We start from the raw sequence: 17,965 nt of genomic DNA on the forward strand, positions 1-17,965 counted from the left end.
GGCGGCGGCGTCTGCTCTGGTACCGTGGGTACCTCAGCCTCCTCGGCAGCCTCCTCCGCGTCCTCCTCAGAGGCCTCAGCGGCGCTTGCCCCTTCGGTCTCCCGCCGCCGCCGCCGCCGCCGCCGCCGCCGCCTCCTCCGCCTTCTCGGCGCCCTCCAGCGCCCGCCGCGCCGTCGACATGGGCCCGCGCCCGCCGCGCTGCCGGGCCGAGGGCAGCTGAGGCGCCGCGCGAAGATGGGCGAGGGCGGAGCAGGGCCCGAGCGCCAGCCCGAGCAGCCCGGGTGCCCCGCGCGCGCCCCGCCCGCGCCGCCGCGGGGATGCCCGCGCCCGCCGCCGCGCCCTGAGCGCCTTTGTCTGCCGCCCGCGCCGCCCGCCGCACCACTGGCCTCGCGGGCCTGCGCCGCGGCCGGGGTCGCGCCCATGAAGATGGAGCCGGGCCGGCCGGCCTCCCCCGCGGGCGGCGCGTGCCTCGACCCGGAGCCCGGCGGGCCCGACGGGCCCGGGGGCCTCCCGGCGCGCGCCCGCCGCCGCCCGCCCCGCGCCGGGCTGGTCGGCTCCCCGGAGCCCGCGGCCCTGCGCGGATGCCGGGGCGGGCCTGAGCGCCGGGCGGGCCCCGGGGCTGGAGCGGCGGCAGCCGCTCGCCGGCCCGGAGGCGCGCCCCGAGAGCGGCCGGGCGCTGGCCACGGGCCCAGGAGCCTCTTACCTCCTGCCGGGCCCGGCCGCCCGCCCGGACCCCGAGCCCGAGCCCGAGCGGCAGCTGCCAGAGCTCGGCCCGCTCCTGTCCTGGACTGCAGAGCCCGAGGATTATGGCCCCCCGGTTTTCCCGGACAGCGCCTGTCTCCGTGTGCCCGGCTTCAGCCACAGCCAGCACAGGAGGCCCGAGGTCGACTTCTTCCCTTGCTTCCCCGCGGCCTCGGTGGGCGAGCTGACGCTGGAGGTGGGTCCCGAGGACCCGGACCGGCCCTCGGACTTCAGCCAGACGTGCCCCCTAACGAGCGAGCCCGCGGCGTGTCCGGAGGACGGCCCCCGCCTGCGAGCCGTGTTCGACGCCCTGGACGGCGATGGAGACGGCTTCGTCCGCATCGAGGACTTCGTGCAGTTCGCCACGGTCTACGGGGCAGAGCAGGTAACTAGGCGAGCGCGCCCGGGCCCTGCCGCGGTCGGGGAGTGAGCGGCTCACACCGGCCGTCCCGCGCTCTCCTTTCGGGACTTCTTGGCTCGGCTCTGCCTGAATTTCCCTGGACTTCCTTTCCTGCCTTCCAGGAGCTTCTTCTGTTCGAGGGAGTCACCTTCTCCCCCGGCGCCCCCCCCCCCCACGCCCGCCCCGCACCACACCAGCTGGTTTTTCCCAGACGGAGAGCCGCTTCTGGCGTGGGGACATGCCCCCGGCCCTTCCCGCCGCCGAGGGTCACGCTGATGGACACCTGTTTTGAGCACAGTTACTTCACTGTGCGTGGTTGGCAGTGTTCTTCCTGGGCCGTGGTTTACTGTTCGGGACACCGTGGTCGCTCAGAGTTTTCGTGTCTAACCCTCTGTGTCCGAAGGAAGGAAATACACCCCGGGGAAGGGAATGGGCCCTAGAGCCCGGTGGTGCGTGGAGACTGGAGAACTCCGCTCCTGTAGGAGGTGAGCGGTGTAGACAGGTGACCAGGATGCACAGGGCCGTGTGTCAGTGGGCCCACCCGGCCTCCAGGGCTGCGGCTGCTCCGGAAGAAAATGGGCCTGGAGGTTTGTCCTCCCCCCGTGTCTCGGTGTGTCTCGGCACTTAGGGACGTTTAGGTCAGGGTTGTGTGTTCTGACATCCGCTGTTAAATACTTTACTTAGTCGTAGGAAGTCCCTACAAGGTTGATTTGCTAGTTTTTACATTTTATTGACTTCTCACACGTGCACGCGTTTGGTAAGTGGGTGTTAGGGTTAGGACTAGAGGTTTCTAAGAAAAGAGGTAAAGTTGACACCGTGCTGTTTAGGGTGTCAGTTACAACATTTACAAACCTTTATAGGGGACCCATGTGTCCCCCTGAGTATTCACAGTGGGCCTTGAGCTGTGAAGACCTGGGTCCTGAATCAGCCCGGGAAGAGGTGCGCGTCCCTGTGGGCATCCTGAGCGTTGGCGTCAGTGTCCTGCCTGCATTTAGCTCTGTGTTGGAAGACATTGCTGAGGATGGGCCTCCCATCTCTTAGTCTCACTGGCACAGAGACATCATGGGACTGGCAGTTTCCCGTATTGGCAGCATGGATTGTGATTGCTGGTTCAGTTTCTTTCTTTCTTTCTTTCTTCTTTTCTTTCTTTCTTTCTTTTCTTTCTTTTCTTTCTTTTCTTTTCTTTCTTTCTTCTTTTTTTTTCTTTCTTTTTTTTTTTCTTTCTTTCATGTTTATTTTGAGAGCAGGGAGGCAGAGAATCCCACGCAGGCTCCGCACGGTGCGAAGAGCCCAATGTGGGGCTTGATCCCATGAACCATGAGGTCGTGACCTGAACCGAAATCAAGAGTCTGATGCTTAACCGACTGAGCCACCCAGGGGCCCCTTGTTCAGTTTCTTTTGATGCTTTTCCTTCATGCCACTGGGCTGGAGGACACTTCGGCATCCTTGGTTGTCGTGTGTGTGTGTGTGTGTGTGTGTGTGTGTGTGTGTGTGAGAGAGACTAGTGCCATGTGTCTCCTCCCCAAACATACCCTTCCTCTTTACACCAAGCAGCGATTTTAGAGAAATACAACATTTGATCTTGTTATCATAACCTGACTCTGTGGCTCGTGTGAAGCTCGTGTATGTTTTCGCTGGAATACCGCCTTTTTCTGAAGTGGTGGTAAGCAGGTGGTTTTCATGTCACTTCACAGGTAAGGAACCGGAAACCCAGGAAGGATGAATCACTTTCCCAAGGCCTGACAGATTGTCACTGCTCCAGCAGGGACTCTCACTAGGTCTTTTGAGTCATAATCTTTAGGTGGCTCTCATCTTACTAGATTTGGTGGCTCAAAGTGTTTCCACAAAGTTTCGTGTTACTAACTGCCATAAAATCCGTTTCATTTGAGAAACATCTTTTGTAATTGTCGTTGTCTATCACAGTGGGAAAAACTTGGGTGCTATTTGGGGTTGAGCTTTCTTGTGATCACAGAGTGGAAATGAGTCAAAATTCTTTGCTCTTATAGCTCCTGGTGGAATTTTAAATTTGGCGTCAAAACCGAATGACTTGGGGTTTGGTGGAATGGGCGAGTATCCGGAGGTCGCTCGTGGCATTGCCCCTTTCGTCTGCTGGCCCAGACTGTGCAGGAAGAAGCAGTGCTGGGTGTGATCTCAGCTTGACTTGGACAGACTTCCTGGGATGGTGGAGGAGAGCTCTTGTTTTGGAGCAGATAATTTACGGAGTAATGAAAGGTTGATTTTTGGGTCTGTGTAAGCTTTAAGCTTTGCTAGCCTTTATTATGACTCAGGATTGCTTTTTCCAAGTCTGATGTCAGAATGCATTATAGAAGAGCAAAGAAAAGAAATATTTTCTGATGGTGAAGTCGTTTAAGGAAAAGTGAAGATTTCTGCCTCATGATGAGTATTTTTAAACTTTTAAATGAAAAGTCTTAAACATGTTCAAAGATAGAGGAAATGGTCTAGTGAACCCCCCCCCCCCCCCCGCCTCAGTCGCGCTAGTCTTGGCTAATCTGTCAGCTCCCTCTTTCACACCGTGTGGGAAGTGCACACCTGACATTAGATTCCATCTGTATGTATTTCAGTGTGTGTCTCTAAAAGATAAGGATTCTTTTTTTAAACATTTGTGATTTAAAAAAAAAAAAAAAAACCCTAGGAACAGATAAGGTGAATAAGAGCAATAACGATAAGTTTTTGTACTTTCCGCCTTGAGATTTCAAAATATTGAGTGCATGAGACTCTTACCCCGGTCACATTACTGTCTTTGATGATAGCAGCTCATTATCTTGATTATTGTCAAATTTTCAAAGGTAGCACGTTGAATAATCTGTTTATGAAGGAAGCATTTTAAATTATTTAAGCTGATTATCTGAATTTTTAATGGAAGCAGCTCCTATTTATAATACAGAAGGCTTTTGTGTCCCTCTTTTTTTAGTAATGTTATGGTGTGTTTGGCTCCGCTTACATCATCTGGGTGGTAGATCAGGTGTGGTGTAACATAACACAGTGTTGGTTATCAGCAGAGGGAAGGAGGAAAAGGACTATAGTGGAGCTTTCTGGTTGTATCTTACTGAAGCAGGAATTCATAGGCACTAGTCATGAAGTTGGAATAGGTTATTTAAAAAACAATTTTTTTTTAACATTTATTTATTTTTGAGAGACAGAGAGACAGAACATGAGCGGGGGAGGGGCAGAGAGAGAGGGAAACAGAATCTGACACAGGCTCCAGACTCTGAGCCGTCAGCACAGAGCTGACACGTGCTCGAACTCAGGAACCGTGAGATCATGACCTGAGCCGAAGTAGGTCGCTCAACTGACTGAGCCACCCAGGCATCCGTGGAATAGGTTATTTTTAAGGCCTCAACCATTTCTGAAGATTCTTCATTGACATGACCCCTTCATACTAAGAGGGCTGATGCTTTTGTAGCCACTAGCAACTCATCCTAAAACAGAATTGGCAAAATAAATTCCAAGAGTATTCTAAGAAAGGATTGGTTTCTTTTGGCTTTACTTTTGAAAGGAATTAATTACCACTGTAAAGATTATCTTCATGTTTATTACTACACTCACGTCAGCATTTACATTTAATAGTTACTGGTCCTTTCCAGAGTACCTACACATTGAAACACTGAATGCCCTTCACTGACCTTGTAGGCACTGTCCTCTTCAGTGCTTGCATGAGTAGGCTGCTGAAGGAAGCGTTGATGCTCAGGTCTCCCTGCTTCTTGTTCCTGCCGTGCTGCTGGCGGGCAGTTGGAAGTCCCTAGAGACACGGCTGCACCTTTCAGTTGCCTCAGTGTCCTTCCTGGTTTCTTTCCTAGCCTTGCATTTGAGTGTGGGTGTATCTGTGTACATGAGAGAGAATGAATGCCGGTGTGTGAGCAGGTGCATGTGGGAGCTGGAGTGGGGTGTGCGTGCATACTTCTGGGTCTGTGTGTTGGATGAATTACTAAAAGGCAGATGAGGTCCCTTTCTGTGCTTGGATCACAGGCAATCTTGCTAGTGTTTTAAAAGCATCTTTTTCATATTATAAAAGTAACACATGCTTATTAAAAATTGTGAAAACAAAGAGTAATGTAAAATATAAAACAAAAAAAAGTGACCAATAATCCTATTTTCCTGAGAAAAAATATCACTAACATTTTAGTGTATCTCCCTACAGACTTTTTTGTACACACAAGCACACACATACACAGAGCTTTGTACACAATTGAGATCATAGTGGGTAAAAGCTAAATTATTTTTATAGATGTTCATTGTTTAAAAACACGAGACTAAGTCATATCAGTAAGCAAAATAAGAAAAATAAAAACCACCTATAATTTCACCACCCAGAGTAACTACTTAAAATTTTTAAATGTAAATTAAAATATATGTAATGAATGCTTCATTGTACAAAAACGGTGTAATTCCCATGTCTGTTGTTCTGAACCCACTTTTTGACCTGTTTTTGAAATTAAAGATCTCTGATACCAGTTTACTTGTTTCCAGGAAGATTCAGAATTGTTAGGCGTTATTCCCACACAGAAACTGACATATAGGAAGAATTTAATTCCACGTAGACCGCACAGACAATGTTGTAAAGCACACCAGGCTCATGAATTGCTTCCCTTCCAAATACTTACTTGTTTCAATTCCAGAAACAGGGTCCAAACATTAGTTAAAATTGAAATATCAGACACAAGAGTTAGGCATCCACTGAAGACTATTATGTGGTCCTTAGCAGTGGTTTTTACAAAGTTACCAAAGTAATTTAGATTAGTGCTTCTGATGGAATGAATTGCATACCATTATTGTAACTGTGAAAATTGTCCATGTGGAAAAGTTTTGAAGGAAATACTAAAAACTAGTTGTAGTGTGTATGTGTGTGTATTGGGGAGGTATATTTGTAGAAGGGGGTGAGTGGTAGGGATGGGCTTGGTTTCATTTGAGGTACAGGCCACATTTTCTGTTATGTTTACTGATTTTACTTTGGAAAGTAGTGTCTGTATAGGTATCACAAATTTCAAACCATATAAAAAAGAATCTAGTAAAAATTTTATTACAATCTTTAGAAATAGAAAATTACACCCTAAAGATAAAATACTTACGTGTCTTATTTTGACTCAGATAAGGCTTTAGATCAAAATAAAAAACACATCTAAAGAAACAGATTTTTCTGAGGAACTTTTATAGAATATTGAGTTAGCATGTTCAGACGCTTATCGAAGATAGACTTAATTTGTGTTGATATTTGGAAAAATACATATTAAAAATGCCTGTAATTCTTAAAGGTTGGCTACTAGGTGGGATGGTGGTTTCATCAATGTTTAATAACATAAGTAATACTGAGAGCTTCCTGGTGAAAAGAATTGCACTGTAATTTTTGAAAGTTCTTGAGAGTGGTAGAAATGATTCAGTATCATGGTTAGGGAGGAAAAGAAACTTTTTCTGTGGGTACAGTTTTATTTTTATGTCCAAATATTTTTAATTTTTTTTTTCCAACGTTTTTATTTATTTTTGGGACAGAGAGAGACAGAGCATGAACGGGGGAGGGGCAGAGAGAGAGGGAGACACAGAATCGGAAACAGGCTCCAGGCTCTGAGCCATCAGCCCAGAGCCCGACGCGGGGCTCGAACTCACGGACCGCGAGATCGTGACCTGGCTGAAGTCGGACGCTTAACCGACTGCGCCACCCAGGCGCCCCTGTATGTCCAAATATTTAATGCTTGTTTTAGGCAAGTTGGTATTACTCTGGTTATGATCTAGCTAATTTTTTAAAGACCCATGCCTTCAGAAGGATTTAAGAACATACAGCTCCTGAATTCTAATTTGTTAAATGATCTATTTTACTTTTTCTTTTGTTGGATAATTAAAAAAAGTTTACAGAAGTTTTAGAGCCTTCTGTGCTGAAAGCTAAATCATCCTGCTGTAGTCAAAAGTGAGCTTGTCTGTTAAGATCCCTGTTTTGAGCTAGAGTTCCATGGGATTGGGAATTTATGCTGTTGTCAGTATCAGAGGCTTTAATGATTCATTGTTCTTTTTCATTTCGCATAATCTGTTCTCACTTCTCTTTAAGCAAGTTTAACCAGCTCAGATTATGATTGGTGTGTGGTACCGGCTGCCTAAGTTTGTTTATAGGTAGGTGATTTATATGTTCAGGCAGGAGGAATTGTTTAGCACTTTAAGGACCATTATTGCCCTAAATCATTGAGTCAGTAACAAAACAATGTGCTTAGCGTTTTACTGTCTTGAGCAACCTAGGGGTGTTTTGTAAACAGTTTGATTAAGCTGCCTGCCAGTGATTCATTAACTGAATACATATATACATATATATATATATATGTACATATATATGTGTGTGTGTGTGTATATATATATATTCTTCAATAGATTTTATTTTATTTTATTTTTTTTTAATTTTTTTTTTTTCAACGTTTATTTATTTTTTTGGGACACAGAGAGACAGAGCATGAACGGGGGAGGGGCAGAGAGAGAGGGAGACACAGAATCGGAAACAGGCTCCAGGCTCCGAGCCATCAGCCCAGAGCCTGACGCGGGGCTCGAACTCACGGACCGCGAGATCGTGACCTGGCTGCAGTCGGACGCCCAACCGACTGCGCCACCCAGGCGCCCCAATAGATTTTATTTTTAAGTAAAAATACCCACCTAACGTGGGACACAAACTTAACAACCCTGAGATCAAGAGTTGCGTGCTCTACTGACTGATCCAGTCTGGCACTCTTGATTAGTCATATTTTTAAAAGTTAAATGTAATTTAAATTTTACTAATAGATTATCCATAATGAAAGGAATTAAAAGTCCACATGGACTAGAGACATTAGTGTTTCCTTTGAAAGCCTGCTAAAGTACATTTTAAAAAGTTCAGCCAGTGAGAGAAATTTTTTAAAACGTTTATTGATTTTTGAGAGAGAGGGAGACTGTGTACTGGGGAGGCGCAGAGAGAGAGAGAGGGACAGAGGATCCAAAGTGGGTTCTGCACTGACAGCAGAGAGCCCGATGCAGGGCTTGAACTCAACGAACCGTGAGATCATGACCTGAGAGAACGTTTTTTAACTTGAAATACAGATGAGGGATGGTAGAAGGCTGTGAGTTTCGAGTGAGGTCTGAGCAGAGGGTAGCCAGTTTCTGGTTCTCCTCAGAGCACTGATAATGTTTATGGGCTATGTGTAGGGTCCAGTCCCTGGTCTCCCTGATCATATCTGTGGAGGAACCTCAGGTTTTCATCTAGAAGATGAGAGAGCATAGCCAGCCTAACACACCTCTTTGGCCCCACTGTGTTCTCCAGTAGGGGCTCTCAGTAAGTTTTTTTAAAAACACGAGATAAAAGACTGATGTAAAAACTCTTGAAAGCCAAAGGGGGGAAAAAAGACAACCTGGTAGAAAAATGGACAAGAGATGTGAAGACATCCCACAGAAAAAGATACACAAATGGTCTTGAAACATATGAAAACATACTCAGCTCATCATGATGAGAAAGATAAATGCAAATTAAAATCACTTAGATAGCATTTCTCACTCATCATGTTGGCAAAAATGTCAAAGCTTGAACACATTCTGTTGGTGAGGCTGTTGGGAAATAGGCATGCTCTCATATTGCTGGGAGGGTGCAAAGTGGCACGGCCCTTATCAAGGGGAATTTGCAGGATCTGCAGACAAACTGACCCTTTTGCCTTAGCAGTCCCACTTCTAGTAATTTACCCTGAGGATGTACCTCCACAGATAAAAATATCAGGTGCACACAGTATTCATCGCAGCATTACCTGTGAGTAAAATATGGAAACAACTGTCCGTCCAGGAAGAGTGAACTGAAGTTTGTTCATGAAACAGAGCTGTGCAGCTGCAGAGATGAGGGGGGGACATTAATACAAACTGGTAGGGAGTGATGTCCAACATGCAGTAAGTGGAAAGAAAGTACAAAGTAGGGGCGCCTGGGTGGCGCAGTCGGTTAAGCGTCCGACTTCAGCCAGGTCACGATCTCGCGGTCCGTGAGTTCGAGCCCCGCGTCGGGCTCTGGGCTGATGGCTCGGAGCCTGGAGCCTGTTTCCGATTCTGTGTCTCCCTCTCTCTCTGCCCCTCCCCTGTTCATGCTCTGTCTCTCTCTGTCCCAAAAATAAATAAACGTTGAAAAAAAAAAATAAAAATAAAAAAATAAAAATAAATAAAAAAAAAAAAAAAAAAGAAAGTACAAAGTAGAATGCATAATTTGTGGTGAGAAAGAATGGTTATTATGTGATTCCCCTGCTAGGTGGCTCCTGGAGGAGTCAGACCACATAGCTGGAAAGGAGAATGGGGCTGGAGGGGAGTTAGTATTTAATGGGGAGAGTTTGGGTTGGGGAAGTTGGAAAAGTCCCAGAGATGGATAACGGTGATGGTTGTATAACAACGTAATTGTACTTAATGGCATAGAACTGTATACTTAAAAATAGTTAATTTACCACAACAGGAATGCCTCCGTTAGGCATCCAACTCTTGATTTCAGCTCAGCTCATGAACTCCCAGCTCACAGGGTCAAGCCCCACACCGTGCTCTACCCTGGCAGCGCAGAGCCTGCGTGGGATTCTGTCTCCTTCTATCTTTGCCCTTCCTCTACTTGCTCTCTGTATCTTTCTCAAAATAAATAAAAATAAACTTTAAAAAAAAAGGTTAATTTACCACAATTAAGAAAAAAAAGGAAAAATAAGATGAGGGATCTGAGATGCAAAACCCTAAGTGAATGACTTTAGCTCAGAGGAAGGGGAATCGACAAACAGAATAAGAAACCAAACCTCAGGGTGTCTGGCTGGCCCAGTTGGAAGAGCGTGTGACTCTTGATCTCGGGATCATGAGTTTGAGCCCACGTTGGGTGTAGAGATTACAAAAAATAAATAAACTTTAAGAAAGCAAGCAAGAGGGGCGGGCGCCTGGGTGGCTCAGTTGGTAAAGTAGGTTTTTGTATTCACAGGCCCCAGGACAGGCCTAGGCCAGCAAGATCTGACTATGAGGAGGTCAGGGTGGTGGTGGTGTGGGGGGAAGAGGTTGGAAAGAAAGAATGCAAAATTAGAAGAGGAAATAAAATGTATATATTTGTTTCTTTTTGCAAAAAGAAATCTAGGAAGGATAGATGAGAAAGCAATTTAAAAAACTTAAGTGGGTGGGGACAGGGTGTAAGGTATATATGGGTGGGAGTGAAACTTGTTTGAGTCTGCCTTTTTATATATCTTTGAGTTTTGAGCCATCCATATATTCTACATATTAAGAAAACAAATTAAGACAATGATAGAAACCAAACTGAATACACATAGGAGCAAAGGAAACCGAAAGTGAGTCAAATTACTAATATAACCACATAGGAAAGATTAATTCACGGGTCATGAACACAGTACTCTGTATTCCTTTAGTGGGTTGTATTTAAAAGAAAAAAAAGAACTACGAAGAAACTTAATACAAAGTAGGTTTGTTGTTGATAGATCAGCATAGAAGTTCTGAAATCTCTTTGGCTGTATGTCAGAGCAAACAAGTGTACTGCCTCTGGGAACCAGGGTTCTCTGGGAGGAAGGAGGTAAAAATATGGTATGGAGGGGCACCTGTGGCTCAGTCGGTTGAGCCTCTGACTCTTGATTCTCTCTCCCTCTGCCCTGTCCCCCCACTCATGTTCTCTCTCTCCCTCTCTCTAAAATAAAATAAAAAATAAAATAAAATATAAAAGAAAATAAATGTTATGGAAAAGGTGAGGGAGAGCCTGTTGTCTTGATATTTAAATTGAGGGTATCGGTATGAATACGTGATTTAAAAAACAATTCCTAGCTCTGTCTTCTGAAAGAGTTTAGGAGCAGTGACACTCCAGTAGCAGTGAGGACACTTCGCCCCCCAGATACCGGTTACAAACACCATTTCCTACTAAAGCACTCAGGGGTCCTCGGAGAAGTGACTTACTTCAGGTTTGGGGCAGGCAAAATTCAATGCGAGCCTGGATTATCTTGTACCAGAAAGCAAGGAAGTGTTCAAAAATTGATAGGGACGTGTCAAAAATGGAGCAGCTTGAATGGGTTCCCAGTGGGCAAATCTGGGACATTGGGAGTGTCAGAAAAGAGTAATGATGATAACGGATACATCGAATTTAAAAAGTCTGTGGCATGCAGTGAGTAACAACCAGTCCTAGTCACACTCCAAAGGAGGTGCGTAGTTCCTTACAAATGGCCTTTGAAGGAGAAAGTGACAGATTTAGAGAATCGGTGTTTTGTTGTTGTTGTTTGTTTTTTTGTGGGGGGGGAATTAGTGTTTTGTGATGACCAAGGTAATTATTGATTCAAGTGAGGATCATCAGTGGTTGCCAAAAACAGTCTGAAGTGTCATTCCACAGATGATTGATTCCAAAGGTAAAGAGAAAAGTCCTTACATTTGGAGAAATATGTCAGACTCTACCTTGACCAGGTGATCAAACTCTGACTTCCCAGTAATGGAGATTACATTGCCCCTTGAGGGGATACAGTGGCGGGGGCGGGGATGTGTGTGTCAACATTCTTGCCAAAAATGCTTACCCTGAGTCAAGTAATGAGGAGTAACCAGATAGCCCAGAATGTAGGGCATTCTACAGTTGCCTGGACACTTGAAAATATCAGTGTCATAAGAAGGGTGGGGGCCCATCTAGATTGAGGAGGTGAGAGAATTGTAACAACTCGTGACTGGTTCTTGATTAGAAACTGGTTTAAAAGGAAACAAAACAAGTGTGAAGGCCATTATTGGGACGACTGGAAAAATTTGAATATAGATGAACTTGGGATCAGTGGTCATAATGGTATTACGTAGGAGGACGGTCCTTGTTCTTAGGAAATACACGCTGAAAGGGCTTAGGGAGGCATCGTGATGTCTGTACCTTAATACAATTTTTTAAAGATTTAATGATTTTGTTTTTAAGTAATCTCTATACCCAACGTGGGGCTTGAACTCAAGACCCGGAGATCAAGAGTTGCATGCTCTACTGACTGAGCCAGCCAGGTGCCCCTCTGCAGCTTATTTTTAATAGTTCCACAATTAAAGTGCAGGTGTGTAGAAAGAGATACAAAGTGAATGTGGAAGGACATTAATAATTGAATATAGAGGAGGGATATACAGATGTTCTTTGTGTTCTTCTTTGAACTTTACAGTGGGTTCACTTCAAAATAAAAAGGAAAAGTACAATATGGGAAGTTTATTGAGGATAACCTGTACTTCGTCTTGTACTATACGTTAGGTTGTGTGTCCTTTACCAATACCCGATATAACCCTGAAGCCCTTTGTTCTCAAACATGTTTTAAAAGGAATGTTACACACGCACACAGGTTTTACTTGTTATTAACTTCACAGCCAAGGTAGCATTTATTGATTGACAGTTACACAAGGTATGAAAGGACCCTTTCCTTTGACACGGGGGTTGGAATGGGAAATTAACAATAGCTGTACGTTGAAACCTTATTTATGAAGGGATGGTGCTTCCCCAAGAGATGTAAATATCTTGTCCAGTGTACAGAGTCCCTCAGAACGAAATTTATAAAGAGCTCTCTTTTTCCCTCCCTGTTGACAGTATTCAAATGGATAAATCCATGTTTGAATAAATATGTGAAAGGAGCTTTGAAATACTTAGGGTGTCTAAAAATTAATTTCCTGTTGCAGGGTAACTTTATGTATTTTCTGCTTTGCATTTTGTCTGGGTGTGAAAATGTTCAGTTAGATGCTGCTGTAGAGAATGAGGTGTCTCTGATGGGGTGTTGCACGTAGAAGTCCTGAGGTCATTTTGTTGTGGATTTAGGTATCAACAAAGTACAGTAAAACTGGATTTGTGGTTTGGGTTGTCTTATGTCACAAATGTGTTAACCATATGGTTCACTATGTACTGTGACCTTTTAGTGATGGTCAGTCCTTGCTGGGCTTGTTAAAGCCCTGGACTGCTGGTTCATAAACTCTTTGTCTTAGACACTGCACATTGTGATCTCCCTCTCTCTCTCAAAATGAATAAACATTAAAAAAAATTAAATATTAATCCATTAATCCATGTTAACATTAATGACGATTTGTTTTTGAGAGGGTACACGGGAGGGGCAGAGGGAAGGAGGGAGAGAGAATCTTTTTTTTTTAATTTGTTTTAATGTTTATTTATTTTTGACACAGAGAGAGAGACAGAGCATGAGTCAGGGAGGGGCAGAGAGAGAGGGAGGCACAGAATCTGAAACAGGCTGCAGGCTTTGAGCTGTCAGCACAGAGCCCGACGCAGGGCTGGAACTCAACATCAGTGAGATCATGACCTGAGCTGAAGTCAGATGCTCAAACGACTGAGCCACCCAAGTGCCCCGAGAGAGAGAGGAAATCTTAAGCAGGCTTCATGCTTAGTGCAGAGCTTGACATGGGGCTTGATGTCACTACTGTGAGGTCATGACCTGAGCCGAAATTAAGACTCAGACACTTAACCAAGTGAGCCACCTAAGCACCCCAACATCAATGACATATTTTTTTAATTAAAAAATTATTTTTATTTTTTTATTAAAAAAGATTTTTTTTAATGTTTATTCATTTTTGAAAGAGAGCACAAGCAGGGGTGGGACACAGAGAGAGGGTTGGGGGTGACACAGAATCCGAAGCAGGCTCCAGGCTCCAGGCTCCGAGCTGTCAGCAGAGAGCCGGACGTGGGGCTCGAACTCACGAACCGTGAGATCATGACCTGAGCCGAAGTTGGATGCTCAACTGACAGAGCCACCCAGGCACCCCTAAAAAAATTTTTTTTTTAAACATTTATTCATTTCTGAGAGAGAGAGTGTGAGCAGGAGAGGAGCAGAGAGAGGAAGACACAGAATCTGAAGCAGGCTCCAGGCTCCGAGCTGTCAGCACAGAGCCCAATGCCAGGCTGGAACTTGGAAACCATGAGATCGTGACCTGAGCCGAAGCCAGATGCTTAATCAACTGAGTCACCAGGTGCCCCCGTCAATGACATTTTTTTTTTTTTTGATTAAAAAAAAATTGGGGGGGCGCCTGGGTGGCTCAGTCGGTTGGGCGACCGACTTCGGCTCAGGTCATGATCTCGCAGTCCGTGAGTTCGAGCCCTGCATCGGGCTCTGTGCTGACAGCTCAGAGCCTGGAGCCTGTTTCAGATTCTGTGTTTCCCTTTCTCTCTGGCCCTCCCCTGTTCATGCTCTCTCTCTGTCTCAAAAATAAATAAATGTAAAAATAAAAAAATAAAAATAAAATTTTTTTTTATGTTTATTTATTTTTGAGAGAGAGCAAGAGACAGCGTGTGAGCGAGGGAGGGGCAGAGAGAGAGGGAGACACAGAATCCGAAGCAGGCTCCAGGCTCCGAGCTGTCAGCACAGAGCCTGACGCGGGGCTCGAGCTCACAGACCATGAGATCATGACCTGAGCCGAAGTCGGTTGCTCAACCGACTGAGCCACCCAGGCGCCCCCGTGTTCTCTTGAAGCCAGCGCTCAGGCCTTGTCCAAGTACTGCTGCAGCAGCTGCAGCTGCTCTGTCCGCTGCTGCTGCTGCTTGGTCTTCGGGTTTTGCTTGTGTCTTCTTGCGCCGCAGATCAGGGGTTCGTACTTCTTACCCGTGTAGAATTTCCTGAGGTTCTCCTTCTGAGTCTGGTTGATGATGGTGAGAATGCAGGTGATGGATTTGCTAACAACCCGGATCTTGGAGAGCTTGGAGGCCGCGCCGCCTGTCAGTTTGGCCACGTGAGGCTGGGACGGCTCCACCTTTAAGTCTTCGGCTGCCTGCCTAAGCACCTCCTCCGCCCCCTTCTTGCCTCGAAGGTCTCACACCTTAATCTTGGCCACGTCTGCACCCTCCACCTTCGCTGCCAATGGAAGAGGTGAAGGAGAGAGTTTGCATCTCTTTAAAGACCCAGTTCTATTTGAACATCACTCTTCCTCACTCTGTATTTACTCCGACATTAATTTCACAAATGTTTACTTGGGGCCCACTCTGCTGCCCCCTCAGGAGGCCTCAGGGCTGCCCTCTGCCCTCACTGCTTTCTGTTTGGTAGAAAAGCAGAGGTGAAGCCAGGACTCGGAGAGGGAAGTCCACGTGCACCTTGGTCCACCTTTGCTGCTCTGTAACTTCTGCTTGCTGTGCTCGTTTCTGGTACTTGTTTTAATGTTATATTTCAGTTTAATGTTAATTTTTATCATGTGTAGTTTGAAAAGTCAAATGGTGTACTGCACGCTGTACAACAGGAGGTAGCTGTGGTCTCCTTGCCTTTCCTGATCCTGGACTCCCGGCTGTTTCCTTCTCGGGTTCTGTCCCCCAGGTTTAGATAGTTGCTGTTGTGTTTCTCTTGGGGAAGGTACACCTGCATATTTCCCTTCCGTCTCCTCTGTTCTTCAGTGTAGTGAATCCTAATGCGGATTAAATAGACCTTTTGTGTTTGTTTTAATTGCAGATATTTTCCACAACTGTCCCATGTGGTGTGCCAGGAATACATTTCCTGCCTAATGCAAACTTCAGCTTCTCCTGGAATCACTTTACATTGTTTTTTAATGGGTTTTTATTTTGAGAGAGACAGAGAGTGAGCATGACCAGGGGAGGGGCAGAGAAAGAGAGAGAGAGAGAGAGAGAGAGAGAGAGAGAGAGAGAGAGAGAGAGAGAGAAAATCCCAAGCAGGTTCCACACTGTCTGCCCACAGCCTGATGTGGAGCTCTATCCCACGAACCTCAAGATCATGACCTGAGATGAAACCAAGAGTCAGACACTTAACCGACTGAGCCACTCAGGCACCCCATTAGTTTACATTTTCACATGTTCTGTTTTCCATGTACACATCAATAGTTCTTGCTAGCCTGTCTGCTGGGGATCTCACCAGTCAGCATGAACTCTTGGACTTCCATTGTTGTGTCCTGGCCCCTCTTCTCATGCTGGGGCTTGTCTCCTCACCTCCAGCCTGGTGTTCTACTTTTGGAGCACCTCTGCTCGTCTGTCCTGAGTCCGTATCCTGCCTGAGGTTCCATGTCAGACATTCACCCAGGCTTTTCTTGTCAGGTACGACACGTGATGCCCTTTCTACTTCCTGCACTTTGCTTGGTCATCTGGCATCCTCTCTGTGGCCATTATGTTACTGTGTTCTTTGCTCTAAGTGAGTGCCCACTTATCCATCCCCGTGCATCTTCCAGAAGGTCAGCGTCTCTCCTCTGGAGCAGTGTTTTTCCAGAGGACTTCCAGGAGGGAGTGGAGAGAAACCCGGGTATTCATTCCGTTGAACTCTGTTGAAGGTCCTTTCTCTCCTCGACATCCTGCACGTGCGCCTGTCAAAACTGGCTCAGTGCTTGTCTCCCTGCCCTCACCATTGTCCGTGTTGTGGGTGGAGCAGGACTTACTAGTGTCCCACAGCTAGGGGACAGTGCCGGGACACAGACTGCTGCCCTTGTCCCTTCTCCCCTGATTATCGTCTGTGGGAAATCTGTGCCAACAAATGGTTTGGTTTGGGTTTCCTTATCTTGCATTTTGTGTGTGTGTAAGTTTTCACATTTTGACAAAGTCCACATGCATGAAATGAGGTTTTTGTAACTCTAGAATATTCCATTACATGGATGTACTAGGTATTTATTGTTTGTTTTTCTCCACCAGGAGTAATGCCTGTATGCCTCCAGCTATACAGATTAGTTGTCACAGCTTCTAGCAAGACCTAATTTTTGTGCTGGGAAGATTGAGGTTATTGTCTTGGGCTTTGGAATTGGAGATATTTGGAAGAAGTGTAGTAAGGCTTTCTTAGCATTTTAGAGCTTTTCTGTGGCATAGTAGAGGAAGGAGGCAGAACGTCCTTGGCTGTGTCGTGGGAAATCCCTCGTCTGATTCAGCAAAAGTTTCCTGTTACTGGTATAAAATGTAGTCCCTGAGGGTCCCCTGGGGGACTCAAGTCGGTTAGGCGGTTAGGGATCTGACTCTTGATTTCGGCTCAGGTCATGGTTGTGAGGTCCATGGGTTTGAGCCCCGTGTCGGGCTCTGAGCTGCTGACAGTGTGGAGCCTGCTTGGGATTTCCCCCTGCCCCACCCCGTCCCTTCCCTACACATTCCCTCCTTCTCTCTCTGTCTCTGTCTCTGTCTCTCAAATAAATACATAAATAAATAAAACGAATGAATGAGTGAAGTCCCTGAAACTGTGAGTTGAGAAGCTGCCTGCTGCCTGCGTCTCCTCCCCCTGTTCGGTTTGCAGGGGCCAGCGTGGCCCCAAGTGGTCACACTTGACGTGCTAGGGAGTGGAGTGTGTGGGGGCTGTTCTTTGAGGAGTAAGGTGCTGTGGCCGATGCCACGCTGGCAGTGGCACTCCTGTGTCCAGTTATGTGAGGTCTTTGCCCACCCTCAGCGGGATGTCGCGTACGTTCAGGGAAGCACGGTGGTGTCGTTGGGGCCTTAGAGTCAGATCTGGGCTTTGTTTCACTCCGCAGATGTGCATGGTGGTGTTCACTGAGTATCTTCCTCGTGCCAGCCAGTGTCATAGGTGCTGGGGACAGATGACACACCAGAGCAGCATGCTTCGTGTCCTTTCGGTAACTGCCAGCACCGCCAGGTGCTGTGCAAGAAAAGCAGAGATTGTTTAAGGTTGTGTAACAGGGAGCCCGACCTAGTTAGGAGTTTCCCTCAGGGGAGTCCCTTTCTTTTTTTTCTTTTTCTTTTTTTTGAGGTAACTCTTAAGCTGACGTTCTGAAGCTGAGTAGAATTAGTGAAGCAAAGGGTGGCAGAGGAAGGAGGGTCCCAGGTGTAGGTGCAGTGGGGAGAGGCCTGTGTGGGAGGAAAGGGGGCACAGAGCCGGAGGGGTGGAGAGGCAGGGACCTCGGCACCTGCTGGGGAATTCGGGCCTGTAGTCTCTGAGAGAGGGGTAGGTGATA

At 46.4% G+C, this 17,965-nt stretch overlaps 1 protein-coding gene and 1 pseudogene across 1 annotated transcript in view; one reads left to right on the plus strand and one right to left on the minus strand.

Moving 5' to 3' along the window:
- The first annotated feature begins 420 nt into the window (after window positions 1–420).
- The window catches only part of RAB11FIP3 (RAB11 family interacting protein 3), an 82,861-nt gene continuing 65,316 nt past the window's right edge, over window positions 421–17,965 (plus strand). Inside the window, exons 1-2 of the mRNA XM_030301527.1 lie at window positions 421–549; window positions 626–1,126. Coding sequence (XP_030157387.1) covers window positions 421–549; window positions 626–1,126 — 630 coding nt within the window. The remainder of the gene's footprint in view (window positions 550–625; window positions 1,127–17,965) is intronic.
- LOC115504103 lies at window positions 14,570–15,970 on the minus strand (annotated as a pseudogene).

This window comes from Lynx canadensis, chromosome E3, assembly GCF_007474595.2.
Source record: "Lynx canadensis isolate LIC74 chromosome E3, mLynCan4.pri.v2, whole genome shotgun sequence".
NCBI lineage: Eukaryota > Metazoa > Chordata > Mammalia > Carnivora > Felidae > Lynx > Lynx canadensis.